Below are 22848 nucleotides of genomic sequence, written 5' to 3' on the forward strand. Positions count from 1 at the left end.
ATATTCCTCTAAAATCAGCCGAACTATAAATTCCGATTTACTCACCTGTTATCACGAGAGACGTCAGTGCTGCATCTTTGAGCCCAGTACAGACCCTGAAAAGTAAATCTAAGTGTACTTACCAGTAACTTGTATTTCCTTCCATAGGAATGTATTGTGTGGTTTTCACCAGAAAAGTTTCGAAGTGTCTATTTTTGAAACGTACAAATATTCCTCTAAAATCAGCCGAACTACGAATTCCGATTTACTCACCTGTTATCAGGAGAGACCTCAGTGCTGCATCTTTCAGCCCACTACTGATCCTGAAAAGTAATTCTAAGCATACTTACAGTAACTTGAATTTCCTTACATAGGATATCATTGCCTGCTATATAAAATATATATAAATTAAAAAAAATATAAAATAAAAAATATTACAATTTCAATATTTTTAAACATTTTTTTTCAATTTATATTCAAAATATTGAATGTAATTTAGAAAATAAAATATCTAAAAATAAATACTTTAAAACAATGTAGTAAATCAGTATAAAAAGATATAACAATTAATACATTTAAAAATTGTCATTTAAAAAACCTTAGAAATTCACTGAAAAAAACATTGGTGTCACACATGTTATAGTTAGCTGGACATTTCACTCATACAAAAGCATTGAAATTCCCCCATTATAGTTAGTTCAGCTAACTATAACTTGCGCGCCCGCAATGCACTGCTGATGACGTCACATATTACATCACTCATGACATGGTCAGTGACATCACTCATGACATCTCAAATGACATCACTGACGACATCATCCTTGTGAGAAGTTGGCCTGATATATGATGCTCACTAGTTCTAGTGATTACCTTGTATCAGTCCAAACAACCCTTATGGTGATTGGTTGTAAGTCAACCTTATAGACCAGCTATCCTAATGGTAGCATGGACAAAGCAGTCTTAGGCTAAACTCTTTTGGCAAGTGAAGCCAGCTGTTTTACCACCATATAATCCCTTGAATACCAGATGAAAGGACACCACACAGGTTGTTATGAAAACAGTCTATTTATTAATAACAACACCTCTGAACTCTTTATGAGGTCAGAGGGCTAAGCACATGACAATCTCTTACGAAAAATACTATAAGTTGCACAAAATTACAATGGTGCCCTAGGGGCACGACAAACCATATACTAAGTAAGTGGAATGTGAGAGTCAGTAAAAGGAATGGAGCTGTCCAGAGGCTGTAGGATCGTTGGGACCACGCTACACTAACTTCAGGTAAGTAATAGGAGGTCCACGGAACGCGTGTGCAGAGTGTGAACTCACACGCGAGATGCGTAACAACGTCTATGGACAGTACAGTTCAAAGAAAAGGTGAGTGCGGACAATCCTGACTAGGTAGGACTAAAACGACTGAGGAACTCGACACTAGGACAGTTAAACTACCCTTGAGCACTGAAATGCTCGTGTTACCTCCCCTCGGGCCGCGGGTGCATAGGTGTCAAAGTGCGTCGGGTTCTCGCGTTGAAGTCTATGGAGCCTGAAAGAAAAGATGCTGCAGGCGACCAGGAGGAAGATGTCCGGTGCAATCCAAGGGTGGATTGTTGAAGAAGGAGACCTGAAAGCGAGGGGACAATGTTCACAGTCACTAGCCAGTGACTGGAGTGGAACCAGGAAGGAACCAGATGTCGTTGTCGCGATCAGGTGAAGAGTGGACGCTTGACTCTGCAGCGACGTGGACCAGGAGGTGTCTTCGACGACCAGGATGGAGGCACGAGCTGTCCCACGCAGGCTCTCGCTGTCGGCGGTGTTGGATCCGGAATCGGCGTCAACAGGCCTTGGCAAAGGCAACCCACGCGGTGAGTGAAGAAAGTGTCTGGTGCGGACTAGGAGAGTCCGGGGTGCCCCTCTTCTGGAAGGGAGCAAGGGCCAGTCTGGAGCAACCAGACCAGCAGCAAAGATTCAAAGGTTCGTCGTCTAGGAGGCCACTAGCCAGCCGGCAAGTGACCAGACAACGCGTCGAGCAGCAGACAAGCAGAAGGGCCCCACGCAGATCTCGTGGAGGCTGGAGGGCTGATCTTCGGTGCAGGGGCTGCTCGGGGTTGGGGCTTCTCAGTCCCCAAAGCACTTGGTCGAGTTTACCCCGGGAGTCGTGCTGGAAGCGAAGTGCAGGTTCGTTCCAGATGGCCGGGCCCACGTGTCTCGTCGCACCCACGGGTCTCAGCTTTGCTGTAGATGCAGGTTGAGGTCGGAGAGGTCTGGGAATCCGGGTCTCGTCGGGCTCTGAAGTCTGGATCCTCGAGGGAAGACGACAAAGTGAAGCCGCTGGACGCTTGATGGTGCCTGCAGTTGCAGGGTGGACAGTCCTTGTCCACAAGGGAGATTCTTCAGTCTTCTGTGGAGCAGAACGTCGAAGGCCAGAGTTTCTTCTTGAAGACTAGTTCAGGATAATCTAATTTGGAATGGGACCAGCTCCTACCTTTATTCTCCTAAAGGGGGCTGCACTACTGACTAGGTCCCTCCCCTGGGTGGGACCAGGAAGGGGGGTGGCTACACCCCCTATCCTTTGTCCGGTTTCCCGCCAGAGCTGGGGCTGGGATGCCCCAGCAACTGGTTTGAACCGGTGTATGCACAGGGCACCTTGTGTGCCCCAGGCATGTCTCATTCCTTTCAGGCCTCCCTACCTCAATACACAAAATCCTGTCTGGGGTGGTGCTAGCACCTCCCAAGGCAGGAAACCCTTTGTCCAAGCCATCCTCGCTGGAAGGACTCCCAGCAGAAGGAGGTCAGACTTGTGTCTGTGGTGGCAGCATCCATTTTGTGATGCTGAGGCTCGAGTTAACTTTAACCGGGGTTCACAGTTACATACATGTCGTGTCCCTCTAGAAGGGTGGAATGCTACCCCCGTCGCCAGAATTGGCGAGGGGGTAGTATTCCAAATCGTATGACACCTTACTCGACATGTTTTGATAATGTTATACCAGAGTTAGCATTTAACCGCGAGGTCGATAATGCATTAAAGAGTATATGGTATAGCGTTATCATGGAACAGCTATTAGGACTTTGTTCCGCAAGCTGCAAACGGGCTCAGCTCCTGCCAGAGCACCATCTCACATAATTCCAAGCACTCTGCCTTCAGGATTGATAAGGCCTTCCATAGGAGTGACTGATAGGAATATATGTGTCCATTTTAGGGTTAGATATAGGTATACTATATCTACAGCAAAGGGTGTTTACACCACCTTGCCCCAGCTGTCATGCAGCCAGTTGTCAGATTTAGATGGCTAGCCAGGGGTAGCATAATACATGCTTCAGCCCCTGGTAGGCCCTGGGTACACCTATGGCCTGGGTACAAGGACTGATAAGGTGGCCCAGTACCAATTGGTAAATGCACCTAAGGTACATGGAGTCCATTTTAACAGAGAGAGCAGGAAGCCTGGGGTCCTGAATAGCAGGATCCCAGGCCAACTAAGTCAAAAACCAGCAAAACACCAGGCAAAAGGTTGGGGGTAACCATAGTCAGATATCCACCTTCCTACAATCCTTGTGAAAGAGTGGCAGACCTCCTCTCACCAAAGACCCAAACACCGCCAAGACCAACTTACAAGAAGGAATGAAAGAAGTAGCAGAGTGGATGAAAAACAGCCGTTTAAAACTGAACTCGGAAAAAACTGAAGTCCTCATCTTAGGTTCATCCCCCTCTGCTTGGGACGATTCATGGTGGCCACCGGCACTAGGAACCGCACCCATACCTACGGACCACGCACGTAACCTGGGCTTCATCCTTGACTCCTCCCTCTCGATGGCCAGACAAGTCAACGCCGTCTCATCATCATGCTTCAACAACCTACGCATGCTCAGAAAAATCTTCCGTTGGATCCCCCCCCTAAACAAGAAAAACGGTCACCCACGCACTGGTCACAAGCCGACTGGATTACGGAAACACCCTTTACGCCGGAACCACTGCCAAACTACAGAAAAAACTCCAACGCATCCAAAACGCCTCGGCCAGACTCGTTCTGGACATCCCCCGCCAAGCTCACATTTCCGGTCACCTGAAGGACCTCCACTGGCTCCCCGTCAACAAGAGAATAACATTCCGTCTCCTCACCCACGCACACAAAGCCCTCTACGACCTAGGACCCGAATGCCTCAACTCTCGCCTGTCCTTTTACACCCCCACCCGCCAACTACGATCGTCCAATCAAGCCCTCGCCGTAATTCCACGCATCCATAGATCCACCATGGGGGGGAAGATCCTTCTCCTACCTAGCGGCCAAGACCTGGAACTCTCTCCCCACACACCTCCGCCTTAATCAGAACCACCTCTGCTTCAGAAAGCAACTAAAAACTTGGATATTCGATAAGTAAAATACCCCCCCTCCCTCAAGCGCCTTGAGACCCTCTGGGTGAGTAGTGAGCTATAAAAATTTTGAACTTGAACTTTTTTTGAACTCTCACCCTAATATAACTTTTGATACACACATTCAAATATAGAAACTAACATTTTCAAAAAAAATGGAGATACCAATACCAGTTACAACAACCTATTCAGTAATTCCAACATCTACATACACATCCACCAACAGTTCTATATAGTCACTCATTCATGTACTCACTCATCATATGTACTCATACACCTATACATCCTGTTACACACCGATACTCATCCATAGAGTTACTCACACACATACTCACACATGCAAATAAACTATCAAACATCCATTTACTTGCATATACAGCTATAGACACACCACTACACTTACTTCTACAGAAACGTACACATACTTACTCTCTTAAGCAATCACTTATAGAAACACATACTTATTTATACAGGAACTCTTGCAATCTCGCACTCACATATACTCACTTATATACACCAATACTCACTTACACTAGTTTAAAACATATGTAGTTACTCATAAAGATACTATTGAGACAGTCATTCACTCACTAACACACCCATACACACTCATCCACCCATACAGTCCTGCACACATGCTGTCTTCAAAACACATAGTGAGTCAGTCATTCATGCATCTGTGCGCTAAGTAATATCCCCCACCAAACCAATCAGACACTCATTCTGATACTCAAAAAACCAACTAATAACACATATAGACACTCATGTAGCTACTCACCAACCCATGCAGCCACGTATACACAAAGTGAGACACTGATACAGATATTTACATATTTAAACATTACTCGCTAATACATGTATTCACTAAGATATACTTAATAAGTCAGTTATACAATCAATTTTACAAAACAAAATCCATTTAGACACTTATTTACCCATTTATTCTTCCATCAACCTTTAGATATACATATATAAAAAATATTTATTTTTCAGAAAGACCCACACAATCACTGGATGATGTCCTCAGTGATGTCATCAGTCATGGCATCAGTCATGTCATTTGAGATGTTATCAGTCCTGAGTGATGTCACTGACCAGGTCATGAGTGATGTAATATGTGACGTCATCAGCAGTGCATTGCGGGCGTTCGAGTTATAGTTAGCTGAACTAACTATAACAGGGGAATTTCAATGGTTTTGTATGAGTGAAATGTCCAGCTAACTAGAACGTGTGAAACCTATGGTTTTTTCAGTGAATTTCCAAGGTTTTTTAAATGCTAATTCCCAACTATAACGTGGCTGATACCGTTGGTTTTTTTCAGTGAATATTTATATATATATATATATATATATATTTGTTTTGTATTTGAAGTCTGCCTGACCATCCTAAATTGTGAAGCGCTCTGATATCCTTCGGGATCATGTTCGCGCTACATAAAACTTTATAAAGAAATAGAAATAAAACCTGTGATACTATTTGACCAAAGTCAGAACCAGAATCACTATTACTATGTGTGATGTGAAATGACATTAACATTCGCCTTATTTTTCTTGGCTTTACAAACAGCAGTCAAATGCCCAACCTTTTTAAAATTCAAACAAGTGGCTTTAAATGCTGGACACTTCTTGTCATTAGCAAGATGTCCTGGATTTCCGCATCTGTAACACTTAGGTTGGAAATTTGGTTTTTGAAAATTGCGAGACACATTCATTTCTGTCTTAACATTTTACCCTTTTTTAACATGCTTTTCTTTTGAGGATGTCTTAACCTCATGTACAACATCATTCTTTGTTCCATGTTTGATAATGATTTTTGCACATTGTTGTGAATGTTCTATTTGTTTGGCAATGGTTAGCACTTCTTACCAGGGATCATCTTTTTGCTAAATATCATCTTTAATTTTCAGGGCATTGCAAACCAACATAAATTGATCTCTTATTCTCTCTTCCAACAAAGCTCCAAACTTACTAAAGGACCCTAACTACCTTAAAGCAGTTATGCAGTTCTCTACAGATTCACCATCATTTTGGGTTCTGCGACCAAAATGGTACCGTTCCAAGATCATGCTTACCATAGGCAAGTAATGCTTATCTAGTTTCAAAATACACCTTTCATACTCATTCAAATTAAGGTCAACAATCTCAGGTACGTGATCAAATACTTCTTGCCCTTCTGAGCCAAGGCAATGCAGAAGGAGAGCCGTTCTCCTTTCTGCACTAAGGTTCGTTCCACACACCTTGGAGTAACTTTCAAATACTTTTTTCCATTGTTGCCACCTGATGGGTGGATCACCAGGTGACAACAGGAAAAACAGTGGAGTAGTTACATTTTGCCTGGCTATGTACACCAGACAAGATAAAACTAAAGCTAAAGCATAAAAAGATGGTCAAATCAGGCAAGATACATATGAGTACACCACTGTAAATGAAATTCCCAGTATTATCATGCTTAATGAACGTGAAAGTGTACATGAAACCGAGATTGATCACAGTCAGGCATATGCAAGAAATAGTACAATCACACACACATTGAATGCAAAATTCTGAAGTGAAACCACTAGTACTAGTGTTCTTAATGAATAGCGGGGAAAATATGTATCAGTAAAATAATAGACCTGAAAAAGAAATACGTTAGAGATAGGCCAAACAAGAACTGGCAGCACAGCGATAAAAATATTTAAATGCGATGTTCAAAACATAGTCTTATGCTGCACAAATAATGCCAGTCAATGAGAAAAATAAGATAAAATAAGTTGGTTACGGTTGTTGGTAACTCTTTAATGGCTTGAATAAATCTGTGATGTTCCGGCCCTTGAGAGAAAATCCCGAAGTCCAGGCATATACAGAATCAAAATGGCCATCACGTCGCGTACGCCACGTAAAGTGTAGCGTGACGTAGTGATGTCAGGAATAGAGGAAGCAGCTCGCCCAAAGCACAATCAAGATGTTCGAAGCAGCGGAGATCTCACGAGCCAAGAATAGCAACGAACACAATGCCAGGCAAGTGCGTTTGAGTCAAAACATGTGGTGTTGGCAATGGTGGAATTTTTTGAAAACAGCAGCAGTAACTTTTAAAAGTAGAGAGCGTTAGAGGTTTTACGTTGCGCTGTGAGTACAACTTTCCAACAACACGGACTAGATTGTCGAAAGGCACTAGTAACCTTAGAATAGGGAAATCACAGGCAATCCAACAAAAAAAATCACCAGCCTGTGCGCTGTAATTTAAAAGTAGAAGCAGGGCAGACTCCCCACACTCGAAAGACCAAACTCTGCAATGACACAGTTCGTAATCATGCATTGGCAGTCAAAGAGCAAGGTAAATAAAGAACTCCTTACTTGTGAGTGGTTTGCACCCCTGAGTCACAAATGAAGAGAAAGGTAAACAGTTAACTCCTTACTTGCGAACCCGCAACGAATCTCCCAACCCCTGGTGTTAAAAAGTGAGGAATGCGGCGATGGCTCCCAACAAGAAAGAGAGAAGTAACTTAATGGAGCCTGCATCGAAGCCTCCCAACCGAGAATTTTATAAATAAATAATGGTGAGGCATGCGGCGTTTATGTAGTAACTCATGTGGTAGAAAGAAACACCAGGGATAGCTGTTCTTTAAATAAGATCTTGAAAATGAATCACTTTTTTCTTTTTTCAAAAGATGTTGAGACCGTAATCTTTCTCCCCCAGACATGGGTACGCAGGGTAGGCGTCCTTCACTCAGGGTCAAAATGAAGAAAGTTTATTCTAAGGAGAAAAAGGTCTCATCCTTCCAGGAGCTATAGCCAGATGCAACTGACTCTCACATCTAGCACAGGTTCTATCACCATGGTGCCACTAAAATGAATACATAGAGACAGGTCTAAGTAATGCAGAGAAGTATATGCAGAGAAATAAAGCACATTGTTACAGGGGGATAAGTGAGAAGCATTCAATTTATAGACTTCTATTGGGAAGCTATTAGGCCCCATTGCTTTCCCCGATTTAATGCTCTGGATTGCGCTCACCACCTTTTTTTTTTTTTCGTGAGGTCACCCTCCAACAGGTCCTGGTACCCCGGAGGAAGTCTGGGTGGGGGGAGACAGGCCAACAATTCCTCAGTTTTCCCCCGTCCCAGCCACGCCCCCGGGAGAGTACAGGTGGCTCTTTTAATTTTCTTTGTTTTGTGTTAATTTGATCCACATAAAATATAAACAAAAGGAGAGAGTGAAGGGATTTTATCCCCCGAAGTGGACGGAACAATACTCCTGGTCCCCTGGGTTAGGTATCTAAATTAACAAAAGGAAGGAGTACCACCTGAAAAAATGCTCAACAGAGCGATTTCGGCGGGATGATTCGATTTCAGAAAGAAGAGTCCTTCTTTGGTTTTTAATAACCCCTCACTCACCAACCTGGTCGGTGACATGCTTCATCATCGGGGCCACCTAGATGGCCGAGTGCCATCAAGGTGTGCTACAACACCTGAAATACAGTGGAGCTGGTATGTGGGTGATGAATGTAGAAAAAAGAGTGGGTGTGTTAAAAATTGTCCTGGTATGGCTTATTTTAGAAAAAACTTTATTCTTAAGACTACTGGACAATGTTAAAATATGTGTGTAGATACAATAATAGGTATAATTATGACCAAGTGTATCTGGATTATATGTGGAGGGTCTACATGTTTCAAACCGTAATGGGAATTACCGTTTTTTCTGCAGGACCAAAGCAAAGAAATGGGTGGTCAGGGTACACTAACACCCTACCGTGCCGTCATTCCTTTGTGCCTAGGTTACCAGATTCGTGAAACCAGGCAAAAAAGTCAACAAAGGTATAACCCGAAAGTGGTTATCCTAAAAATAAAAAGACTCCTAGTGAGGGGTCATTGGGCAGCACGGGATTAGGAGGGAGGAGAGGCCTGTAATTGAAGACATATTAGTTCTCGCAGGTCTGACATGGCATTATACCTATGGAGTCCCGACTAGGCACAAAGGAATGACGGCACGGCAGGGTGTTAGTGTACCCTGACCACCCATTTCTTTGCTTTGGTCCTGAAGAAAAAACGGTAATTCCCATTACGGTTTGAAACATGTAGACCCTCCACATATAATCCAGATACACTTGGTCATAATTATACCTATTATTGTATCTACACACATATTTTAACATTGTCCAGTAGTCTTAAGAATAAAGTTTTTTCTAAAATAAGCCATACCAGGACAATTTTTAACACACCCACTCTTTTTTCTACATTCATCACCCACATACCAGCTCCACTGTATTTCAGGTGTTGTAGCACACCTTGATGGCACTCGGCCATCGAGGTGGCCCCGATGATGAAGCATGTCACCGACCAGGTCGGTGAGTGAGGGGTTATTAAAAACCAAAGAAGGACTCTCTTCTTTCTGAAATCGAATCATCCCGCCGAAATCGCTCTGTTGAGCATTTTTTCAGGTGGTACTCTTTAATTTGATCCACTCCCGGATGCATTGCATTTCACAAATTCCTACATAGACTTAAAGTAGGAAGGAAGTTTGCATCACAGAAGACTTCTTTGTTTTTAGCACTTAGAAAATCAAACATGCACTATCAAACTACCCCTTTAACGCTTGCACAAAAAGAGTTCAGTTGTGCACCTATCCAAAAATTATCCCTAAATTGCAATTAGACTTTGCAACAAATCTTATTCTCAATGCCTTCCTTAAGAATCCTGCTACAAAAGCAGACAAAAACACTACACTCCTAGGATCCCTAAAGGCCAAACTTTTCATTGCTTTTAGTCTCCCGCAGAGAGGAGGTCCTCTTTCAAAGCAAGAGCTAGTGGGATGGATTGCTGCTGCTATTGCTTTTTGTCACTCCATGGATAGTTATCCATTTTTATCCAGAGCGTCACTCCATTCTATGGTAGGAGTTGCTGCCCACTTATGGCAGAGTATCTCTGTTGGAGAACTGCTGAGTGGTAACTTGGAAGAGCACCCACACTTTTACCAGACATTACTATTTGGATACAACTCTGAGAGGTTGTAAGTCAGTCTGTCTTAGGTCAATTTTTTATACCGACATTAGACCGACTGCTTGTTTAATATTCTTGCCACAGATGGATTGTGATATGCATCTTGTGTAGAATATTTACTATTGTAATTCAAGCATGTGAATTTATGAAAGATAGATTGTTGGAGACGAAATATGGTAATTATATGTAAGTACTGTTTTCCAGTGCAGGTGTCTTTCATAGCTCGATTTACAAGCCATCCTCTCAACTTGCCAGTCAAAGGTGTTGCTTCTCAATATCCTTTCATACTAGTACTCTAGACATCTTAGGTATTGTTGCCTCCATGGGGGAAGAGTTGGGCGGGGGGGGAATTCAGTTGAGATTTTTTCTAATGAAGTGATAATCCTGATAAAGATAAATTGTTCCTATTGATTTTTTTGTGTGCAATTCCTCAGAATTGCTGATTTAATGTTCTCCAGCATTGGATCCTTCATTGATTGTGATGCTTGAATACTTGTGTGTCATCAGACTGGGAGCCAATATTCTGTAGCAGTGTACCTATACAGAACTAAGGAAAAACATAGACATCATACAACCTATCAGTCTCCCTTAATGATCTGAAGTATAGCAGTTAGAGATGTAGGCACCCACCTCTGCTCCCCTCAGTAGCTCGAACTACCAGATTTTTAACTGTCAGTGAATGGAACTCACAGGGGCTCTGCTTCCATTACATATTCATGATAAAGATTTTGCTCAATACAGCTGTTTCTTGCAGAGTTTTTCCCCCTGAAGTACCTTCTTTATCAGGCACCACGTCTAATAAATTCTCTAAGGGCTCTTTATTCAAGCAGTGCAGCAAGTGCGGCAAGAGATAGATCAACAGGATGACGCACAAGTCCTCTACATTATCCGTTTGCATCCCAACCTCATTTCAAAGCACTGCAAAGGCTTATCTGAAAATGCTAAAAAAGACAGTGCAAGAGAGAAGGACGTTTAGCTCTGGCACTTCTTGATGAATAAGGTAGAACACATCTAGCCAGCCCAGTGAGCTAAAGAATAAAAGATCTTTGGAATTTCAGACATTTAGAAAACGTCTATAGAAAATATGATTTCTGCAAAGCTTGCAACTTCTGTACTTGCTGTGAAGGTTCAGACTTCTGGTCACTCTTGTTAGGGGGATGAGCGTCTTAAGAAAAAGGAAGAAGGTACTACAGAGGAACCTGATGATAATCATTCCTCTCGTAAATCTGATATAACTGCTGTAAGTCCTCTAAGGGTGCTCCCAAAAGTAAGCTTTCCTTCTTAGAACTAGAAATTCTCTTGAAAAAGACCTATGATGTTGAGCATGACGTTGACAAGCATGTCGTCAAAGAATGTCAGAGCAGACTGACATCATCAGCTCCTCCGTGTGTGGTGAGCATGCCAAAAACAGGCACAAACTCACTTGAGAAGAAATGGCCACCATTATTGACCACAAGACAGGCATTTAACTAGCTAGTTTGTGGCCAATAGATTTGTTGTCGATGGAAGCAGAAACCTGAAAGCAGTGCCAACCACTGGCTTCTATGGCTATATACCAAGTGCTAGCCATCCACTAATGACCTAGTGGACACTATTGTTGATGGGTATACTAGCATTTTCAATAATGGTACAGTTAATAACTTAGCAGTACCTCATGGATTATGTCTTTTGGGTCTACATTGCAGGCAAAGTTACAGTCTGCTATGTCTGCCATATTTTCAGCCTTTGCCATGTCACCTATTTCTTGTACAGGTACTTGTATATCATTATTTAATGTTTTCTGTGCCCTTGCGTCCTCCGAGTACACTTTTGTAATATTCCTCCTCTGGTATTAAGGATGAGGGTTTAAGATATTCTCAAGTAGATCGCTCTCAGAGTTAGAGCCAATCTACTATGACAATGAAGATCTTTATAGGACATTTAACGAAAATTAAGGCTTTAACACCAAGGGATTTAACATTCAAATATGTAAATTCTGAGTAATCTGCTAGAAGCCTGAGCCGTGGATGACATGACAAAACCTCCCTTGTTGCCTCATAAATGGAATGACTGCACTTAGGTAATCCCATAATGGTAACAGTGCCTTTGGAGATGTTGACTTCTACACAGGATATGATTTATGATCTATATATCACACATTGCCAAATCCCAAACCTTTGGCCTCTGAATGGTCTTTATTATCTTTTGCTCCAGTTTTTGGTTTGCGACCTCCTTGGTTATTTTCATTGGTTACCAGACGCAAACCATGTTCTCATCCGGAAATGCCACCAACGGGAGAGAAACTAGTCTCTCTTCTCATTATGCTTCTACCACCGCTGCCTCCCTATGTGTTGCCTTGAACTCAGCATATTATGGAAGCATGGCACATTAAAGATGTTTATCAAAGATGGAGACTCCAAATAGAGGTTGTCCAGTAGGGCTCACATCAATACAGATTCAGACACCCAGTATTCCCAAAATCACTGAGATGGCAACCATAATGGACTATGATCTCCTAGGTAACCAGAATGTGATTACTGTGGTACCAGGTATTCTAAATTCTATGCCGGAGATGGAGGATTCAGCTCTCCTTGATAAAGGAAGTTTACCTACACTGATTAAAATGGCTTCACACAAATTGCCTAACTGTCTCAGCTTCTGAATAAAAATTTCTTGTTTGATTTTAAACAAAAAAACAATAAGATCTATAAGAGCTATAACTATTTTTGACCTCACTAGGAAGAAAGTGACCTCTCTATTAGGGATCCAGCATTCATTTCTGCTAGCAATGCGAAAATCGTGTCAAAACAATTTTAATTATTTCTATAGCTGCTGAGAGGAGGTCCAGAAATTCTTCTACTCCATGGACCGTGCCTCCTGACAGGGAGGGCAAGAAGTGGGATTCTATTAGCAGGAGAGTCCACATGCGATCAGGCAGTTCCATTAAGTTTGGCACAGCATCAGCACCCTATTGAAATATGATTTCAAATTATGGCATGATGTTGTTCCTTTAATATAAAAACTGTCAGAGGGAGACAGTTGCCAAGGTAATTTTGAACTGGGAGAGATTGCTCTTTATGCTCTCATTGAGATAGTTATGGATTAGTCTACAGTAGGATTCAGACAAGTGGATAATGCCACTGTTATGCAGCAGTACGGTTAAGTAAAGAGCGACTCATTCAGACCCATCTCATAGTTAGGCAATTTTATGGAGCTAATGTTTTTGACAAACAGTTGGATGAAGTGTTAAAAATCCTTTAAAATGGATATGGACTATTCATGATCTTTAGAGGTATTGCAGAAAAGAACATTCTCTTGATTCAGACATCACTACAGTAGGCATTGTCAGTATGACAATTGCCATTCACAAAAGTATGAATCCTCACAAGATATTTCAGTTAACAGAATTATAGACAAAGGGGGTAAACCAATCGATCCAAAATAGGTGCTATATAGGCCAGGCTTTGAATCGGGATCCCAATAAAAGATTCTAACTTAGACAAAGCATTCCCTGCTCAGACAACCATGCCGGTTGGGAAGAGAGAGTTCAGCACTTTTGACAAGTATGGCGAGGCAGGACTTTGGATAAATGGGTTTTGGTCCTTTTAAGTGTAGGACACACTTTAAAAGTTCTCCAAATTCCCCTGAATCTCCTACTAAAAAGGATGTTAAGTCATTTGCTAGAATTGAAAGAAGTAACAAAATTGTTCAACAAAGGAGCAATAGAGTAATTGCAGCAAGACCAGAAACAAAGGACATGTTCCAGATTTTATATTGTATTAAAAAGATCAAGGGATTGGTGTCCTGTTTTAGAATCAATAACACTGATAAAACCAATATTTCAAAAGCACAAAAACAAAGCTTCCAAATAGTCACATTGCGAGACATACTTCTTTTCATCCAAGAAAGCAACTTTTTAGCATCAGTAGATTTGAAGACACATACTTATACATACCAATTCATCCAAATCACAGAAAATACCCCTGCTTTAGAGTGAATGGGCCTGCATTATCAATTTAATGCGCGCCTATTTGGTTTAAAACTGGTTACAATACTTTTTACAGATTTAATGACTCCATAGCAGCCTGATTACAGCACCAGGGCCTGTTAGTCTACCTATATTTTGACAATTAGTTGATCAAAGTTTCATTGTGTACTCTGGCTTCAAAAGTGATTTGAAAGAAAACCTTTTCTTTCAACTCTGGGATTCACAATAAATATAATGAAGTCAGTTTTAACTCCTAGTTACCAGTGAGTCGGAGGTCAAGGATTGACACTTATGCCACAAAGGTATTCCCTACAACGGAGAGAAGTGCACAAGTTCAACTAATAGCACCTCATTTTCAATATCAAAACAAGGTCACTGTCAAGAATGTAAAAATATTACTAGAATGAATAGAATCATGCATTGTCCTAGTACTTCAGTGCAGCTCAAGAATGAGACCCATAAAAGAAAAGCTGAATGCTTAGTGGTGCCAGGAAGAAGGAGGTTTGGATCAGAAGATATCAGTGATAGAATTGACAAGACTCTGTTTTGATTGCTAAAACAGAGAGAATCCTATTGGCTTGTACAGAATCGAAGTTTTTTTTAGCAGATACTTCACAAATAGGTTGGGGAGCATATATGAGTGCATGGACATCTGTGCAAAATGGTCTATGTTGGAGTTCAAAATTCATAGAAATCTTTGAGATCAGGGCTTTGAGATTGTCTCTCAAGGCTTTCCTTCTCCATGTGAAGGATTCACAAGTGTTGATTCCCCAACGTCACCTGCGGCCTCGCTCAGACCTCCCTCAACTGTGACTGTTCGGTAAAGAAAAAACAGGGCACGTAACGACACCCCTGCACTTGTTGCTCCTGGGCCTTGGTGAAGGGGACCAAAGGTGTTCCACCCCCTCCCGTCCTCGAGCATCGCAAGCCTTGAACACCCTTGCTGGTTCCGTTCGACTGACCTCCTAGCCAGAGCCTGCAGCCTCTTTCTGCAGTAACCGATCTCCATTGAAATACATTGGGCTCCCGACGTTGTTTTGCACCCTACACCCGGCCGCCCTCGTGCTGCTGGTGGTGTACTGTTGGTGCTGCCTTGGACCTTGCCCACCGCTCATCTTAATATCTAAAGATGGGTCCTGTAAGTCGCTGTACTAAACCTGTTTGCAGAACTTTTTCTTCCTTCAATAGGATAACATTGCAGAGCTCGGAAATTGCAGTGTCCACTTTTTAAAGTAAAAAGAATTTGTTTAAAAACATACTTAACTGACCTATTTTTCTCTGATGCCTAAACATATATAAAAATGCTTGCTACTTCATAAGTTGTTGTGGATCTCCTTCCAGGGGTTCTGGTAATCCTAAGGTTGCTCAACCATACTATCCCCTAATAAAACACTTTGGGATTGCATAGCAGGCCTTTGTCCACTCATAAGAGAACCATGAGACTCTTTACATAATATAACAACTTATTGATATATCACATAAAGAGCCAGCTTCCTACACTGGCTTTTTCTCCAAATCCGTCCTTTACCACTGAAAAGTATTTAAATTCCTAGACATTAATAGAGTCTTTATAGTTCATTTTAAACATACAGAGAGCATTTGTCTATCCGATATTTATCACTTTGGACAAAACAGACGGTTACTGAATTGTTTTTTTCTTGCATTATTTTTGCTCGTGATAGATGGCACAATTTGTGCTCATTCGATGGAAGGAATGACTGTTAAAAACACTATGTGTGGTGGAATAAGTCTAAAATATGGATGAAATTCAGCAAAGTCGAAATCCACTTATACCGTTACCAAGTATTACTGTATTGACTTGAAATTGAAGACTGAGGTAGCAATGGGACAAGCACCTAAATGCAAAGTATTTGCATGTGGTGAGCCTTAATCTGTCTTTCTATCTAAAAATAACTAAAGTCAAATTAAAAATAGCTAAATTAGCACAGTTCCCTCTGCGTCATAGTGAGTTGCACTCACCATGGAAGGTCGTATAGACCCATTGGCCCTCTGTCGTTGCTGTAGTTAGAATGGGCTTTTTGTCTTGAATTTTTTCAAGTGTGATGGTGTTGTGAAAAAAAGTGGAAGACAAACAACCTCCCATTTGGCATGTTGCAGCACTAATCAAATCCTGGGAAGGCATCTTTTCAGTATACACAATATAGTAATTATGAAATCTGTCGACTCATTTCATTTTCAACAGTTGTCAGTAAAGCCCATTTCTGCCTAAAGCTGTTTAAACGGTGGAATGCCCCTTATCTATCTAGTCTTGGGCTTTAATTTATCAAATATGTGAATTCTATGTGTTTGTTTGGTTTTCCTTTAAGTGACCTAATAGTAGGTAAACAGGTTTAAAACATGTACATCCTAGTGGTCTTGTAATCAAGTAACTGTGTTCAAAATCGCCCCAGTATGTCTTAAAGCTTTTTCTTTTGTATGGAAGTATTATTAATATATCTCTGGAATTATCTCCAATTATAGAATTTTAAAAAGAGCGAATTGCTCTTCAGTGAGGTTTGTTTGCATCCTCTCTAAACTGCTATTTTATAGTTACTTTTGCAAAGCCTTTAAATGCCAGTAAACACAATTTTCTTTTTCAGGGTTGGTTAGTTGATCTGATCAACAAATTTGGCACGTTAAATGGGTTTCAAAGCCTACATGATCGTTTTATGAGTGGATCAGCACTGAATGTTCAAATAATTGCAGCTCTTATAAAGTGAGTTTTTTCATTTTAAATATATGTTTTGTTGATGTGCGTAAGTTCGAGATGGATTTGTGTTCTGCTTTTACCTAATTACTTGCCACGGGTGCAGTGGTTGATTTTCAAACTCTTTGATCTACTTAATGCCCATGCAAGACTGTTACCGAGACTACAATAGTTAGTGCATTTATTTTTCGGTTGAAGTTGAGCAAAGTGTGCTCCTAAGGGTCGTTTGTGGAGTTTCTAAGCATCATCTTCTTATATTGCAATGCTTTTGTTAACAGGTGTGTGCCTTCTATAATGTATCATGCCAACACTTTAAATGTACCTAATAGGGACATTGCTGAAAAAGGACACAAGACATGTTAAAAGGGAATTTGATTACGCATACAAAATGCCCAGGGTAAACTTTTTCAAATAAAGAGCAGTATTACAGAACAAGTGCTTTTAATTACTCCATATCACCCAGAATTTGTAAAACTCCAGCAATGTAAGTACCTACAACCAATATTCAGTAGAGATGAGAAATTGAGATATATTTTCACTGAAATTGCCTTAGTTGAATGCAAGCCACCCACGAACCTGATAAAGGACCTCCCAGAAACAGATTTCCATTGGAACATAAATACATGAGAACTAGAACGTACCTGGACAACTCAAACAGAAGCAGAACTTCTGAGCACATATGCACAGGTTAGTTTGCAAAAAACTTACAGAATTGAATTTTAATTATTTAAAGTAGACCCATGTTGTTGAAACATGCTATAGAAAACAAAGAAGAGTGCAACAATTTTAACCTCACGAAGCAGAAACACCAATTGGCCATGATCTCACACAAGGAATGACAATGGAGGACCTTTCTGTAATAATATTAAATGGAGGTTTTGTGAAATCCCACCAGTGTAGAAAACTGGAACTTAACTTCTTGAAGGTGCTGGAGCTAAAAGCAAAGGTCTTATTGGGAATCATGGTGCCGTGTTCCACTATAGTGAGTTTGCTATCTGCCAACATAAGGACTGTAACTTGGGCAACATCAAGAAACTAGTAAGAAAATGGGTCTAATTTCCCAGTATGTTAAAATTGTCACGCAACTTTGCAATGATGCAAATGTCAACAGTGGAGAGCAACTGAATGACTACTATTCACTGGCATTCAGGAAACGACTAGGGTTTCTGTACTTTGATTGATCTACTTCAAAACCAAAATTGCTGCATATGAACCTATTTGGTCCCAAAATAAAAACAATAAGATACTGAGTGTAATACAGCCAGAGAGGCCACAGCAATAAAAATCTAAAATTTGCACTACTCCTTTACGGAGTCAGGAGTTTACATATTTCATAAATGTTTCTAGAGCTGAGATCTGGATCATTACCCTTTTGATCATATGTTTTAAAACAATTTTGTGACTGAAGTAGAGCATTTTTCAGTAGTTGTTCCTTCAGGGAAAGCAGGACTAGGTCTTCCCTTTTTCCGAGGTGTCCTAGATGAGGTAGATGTAAGGCTACAAATTAACTCCATGAGGTATGTGATTTTTAGCACTCCAGCTCCCATTCTGTGAAGGATTGCGTTTTCTGTAAACTGATGACCAGAAGAAAACTGAAGGACAAAGTATAATTCCAACTGAGGTGGCGTTAAGAAGCCTTGAAGAGACTGAGGCATGGCAAAGCAGTGGCAGAGTGGGCTAGAGTGACCAGGCATGGGGCTCTTACAACTGCAGACAAACATTCCATCGTTAGAGATGGTATAATGGGAGATCCAGAGATAGGCAAATGTTTTAAAAAAAGTTACAGGTTTGACATTGATGACCTCACTTTGAATAAAGGGTACAGATGATTGATCATCAAAGATCGAAACTTTTCAGAAAACTCTTTTGATGTCACGATTTGTGGTTGGGCCATTCAAATGCAACTCCTACATCTGATGCAACTTTGTCATTGAGACATCTACCTCAGATTCTGCATTTCTATCCAAGTCTTCTAATTATCAGCCTCAGTAGAAATGATGCCAGATTAGCAGACTATCTGCTGCAGGCTCTGCTTCAGTAATTTGAGAATTCTAGACTACACTAATAACTTGGTTTACGGTACCCTCAGGAGACATGCTGTGCTTCTAGTTCTGCATCATCGGGCTCTTCATCTAAATCATAAATGTAGAGTATTCCTGTCTGCATGTGGGGATCCTGGAACACACTGCAATTTAAAATGTTAGAATATGCACACCCAAAGTAACATGGCATTTTCAAGTGCTAGTACAGTCTTCACAGTTCTTACATACTAGTTTTTCAAAATCCTCATTTTAATACATAAGGAAGCATTAATAGAACGACTTTAAGGCCTGCTGTGCAGAGACCTCAAAGTCATAAGCATAGAAGAACGAAAGGGAAACCTGGCCATACAGGCAGAATGTAAAGCAAAGGTGAAAACATGCACTGTTCATTTAACGAGTTTGCAGATTCCATATCCCAACAGGTGGTTTACCGGCATTTGCCTAACAACCTCAGTTCTTTTTAAGGAGCTTGTGGAAACTTAGAATTAACTAAAGCTCATTTTGCCATTAAAATGGAGAAACTGGGTAGGGAGTGGATCATACATAACTTAATTGAAGCGCTCTATGTTGCAGGACTAGGATTAGTAATTAACAATCCTTCTGCATCGTGGATTGTCATTGATAGTCATGAAAGTTGAATAACAAGCTCCTGTAAAAAATTAAAAACAAGAAAAAAAAATACTCTAAATTTAAACTGCCAGAAAATTAAAATTCTTTGAGGCAAACATCTTAACTAAAGACATTTCTCATAGTAGTCAGATACGCTACTGTGCCCACACTGGAGTTTTAGTCTAAAGAGTGATTTGTGATAGATACTTCTAACCTCACAAGGCTCAATAATATTTGCATTTTAGAAAACCTGATCTTGCACAAACTAAACCTGAAAGTCTTCTCTACATTCTTCACCAGGAATGTGTGCATATATAACTCCATTCCCGCCCTTTAAACCTGGTGCATCTTCTAAAGTGATCGTAGCCCACATTTCTGATTTCATAGACAGAAATACTGAACTCCAGGTGAACAGAATAGATGAGACATTGGAAATAAAATGTGCAAAGATTATGAGGTTACTGGATTTTACTCTGGCAGCTCTGCAACAGTGCTGCACCTTCGAAGTACTAAAGCACGAGTTTCGGAAAAGGGAAATGTAATATATGATGATTTTCAGCCGTAATCAATGGTGGTTACTTAGTGCAGAAAAAAACTAGCATTCATTTTGCTCTATTAACTCTGCATCCTTCAGGCGATTGTACTTGAACGTCTCAGTAAGCTACTGCTCCGATTTCCGGAGGTGGTGTTTGTTCTTGGGTGGTACTTCAGCTTAATGTTGGCCTTTCAGTTGGATTGAATGTCTAGTCTAAAAAGAGCATGGGAGGGATGATTGAGATACAGAGTTTTGTCCTGATTCCCATCAAGAAGTCTGAGTTTTCTTTTTATTCAGGTTCTCATGTGAAATTTACAAGGCTAGATAACTAGTTTACCCCATCAGAATATTTTCATAGCACGTGATTGGAGTTCAATAAAATATCTACTAGTGCAAAGGGCGAAATGCCTCGGAAAACTACTTTCCTTGAAAAAGAATCCACTTGTCCCATTTGTTATCATGCAATAAGGTAACAGATTATGGCAGCAGTCTCATTATATCAGAGTCCTGATGGCATCATCTTTGATTATTCCATGGCTCATATTTTGTCAGGTTTTGGGTTCTGTGAAGGCTCTGATGATTCTGGACTGTGAAGTCAACAGGGCTGTTTGTCACATAATTGAAAATGCACAACCTGTATCTATGCAGAGGCTCAATTCATAAATTAACTTTGTTGAGACTAGTTTTCTGAACAAAGAAGGGCTCTGTATATGCCAGCACGCTATTAATGCCAAAATACTGTTTATAGCAGAGCTCAGGATATATCATTACTTGAATTGCACCATTGTTCTTTCTTTAATTTCTGAGGAAGTGTCTTGTTAGTTGTCGTGGCAAATGTACTTTTAAGCATTTTCCATTTCAACAAAATGTTACTGTAAATCATCTCCATATATATTAAAGGAGATTTCTCCAGTCTGACTTTAGGGACACTCCCAAAAAGGGTGTGTAGAGAAGGTTGTTTCTCATTGGGGAGAAAAAAAAAGTTTAAATAAATGACTTTACATTTATAAAGTGTTTTTTAACAGCAACCTCTTTCCATTACCTACTATGTGCCTCCATATTTGCTCTTTTGTAAAATAAATTATCAAAAGTTTGTTAGACTTACAGCTGGAAAACTGGACCAGTAAAATGTTTCCAGGCCTACTTCTTGATACAAGAGAATTCCTGAAAGATGTAGTTCTGCACCAGGCAAGAGCATAGACCTGCCGCTGCACTTTTTTATTTTATGACTGGGAAATCTTTTTTTTCCATGTTGCTCATAAGGACTATACCCTGTTTTACCTTTATTTATTTTCAGTTCTGGCATGGATCAAAGATGCTCTATTATTGCCTCAGTGAAATGGTATTTAATGTTGTTCTTAAACATTCGAACACAAAACAGTCGTTCTAATGGAGCATATTATCGAGGCCATGAAACCCACTCCAGCTAAATGGTAAAAACATATATATATATATATACTAACAGGTCATGTAAGATACAACACAGCCTCTTGACATTTATAAAGAAAAAGCATTATGTTGTGAATAAAAGTTTATGCAGTCATAAATTAAGGTATACTTTCGGAAGCAAACTAAGAGTTTGACAGTTTAGCGAAATTGTCTGCAGACTTAGCACATTAAAAACCTGTACAAACGCAATAAGAACCCCCAAAACATAGCACCAATCGAAAGAGAAACTACCAACACGGGGGCAGCCATCTTGCATAGAGGGGCGGGGCAAGCCATGCAACCTAACGGAATGGAATATCGAGCTTAAGTGGACGGGCCTGTGAAACCGATGCAGCTAGCAACACAACCAACTAATATCAATCGGAAACTGCACGGCATTGAATAAGCCGCCAGAGAACGATCAAGAACGGCTATCGCCATCAGAGAGTCAGAAGCTACCATGGGGGTTAACCATCTTGCACAGTAGGGCGGGGCTAGCCATACAACATATCAGAACGGAATATCATTATCAAGCTTAAGCGAACGAGCTAACGAATAGCGAATAGCAAATAGTGCAAAGACATCAATCGGAAACTGCAAAGCACTAAATGACGCGCAAATAAGAACCCCCAAAACACAGCGACAACAAACGAAAGAGAAACTACCAGCACGGGGGCAGCCATCTTGGACAGTGGGGCGGGGCAAGCCTTGTAACACCAACAAATAGAATACCGAGCTTAAGATAATGATCCAGTGAAGCCAGAGAGGCTAGCAACACGACCAACAAATCAACAAATCAACAAATATAAACAAATATCAATCGGAAACTGCATGGCAATGATTAAACCGCTAGGAAACGGAAAAACAAAAATAAAAAAGAAAGTAGAACGAGAAAGAATCGACCAGCCTTCATGATTATGTGAACAGCGTAGCGACCCTAACAACGACCGGTTAGATATCAATCGGAAACTGCAAAGCACTGAATAAACCATCAGAGGAATCTAAAAATAGCAAATCCTGCGCAACCCCTCCGACATTGAGCCAGCTAACGAAACTGAAACCACTAGGACACATGGAGGCAGACATCTTGCGCAAAAGGCGGGGGTAAAACTCTGGAAAAACAGAGCAAGAAAAACGAGAAATCCTAATCAGAGACTGTAAGCTTGGCACCAGCGGTGGGGAAAAAAAAAAGTCCAAAGACAGCCAAGCACCTATCGAGACTGCCGCTGACCAACAGG

General features: G+C 40.8%; 1 protein-coding gene across 1 annotated transcript in view; it reads left to right on the forward strand.

Annotated features, from left to right (window-relative positions):
• The window catches only part of USP9X (ubiquitin specific peptidase 9 X-linked), a 1542050-nt gene that overhangs the window by 318657 nt on the left and 1200545 nt on the right, over positions 1 to 22848 (forward strand). Inside the window, exon 7 of the mRNA XM_078658291.1 lies at positions 16890 to 17005. Coding sequence (XP_078514417.1) covers positions 16890 to 17005 — 116 coding nt within the window. The remainder of the gene's footprint in view (positions 1 to 16889; positions 17006 to 22848) is intronic.

This window comes from Lissotriton helveticus, chromosome 8 (assembly GCF_964261635.1).
Source record: "Lissotriton helveticus chromosome 8, aLisHel1.1, whole genome shotgun sequence".
Lineage (NCBI taxonomy): Eukaryota > Metazoa > Chordata > Amphibia > Caudata > Salamandridae > Lissotriton > Lissotriton helveticus.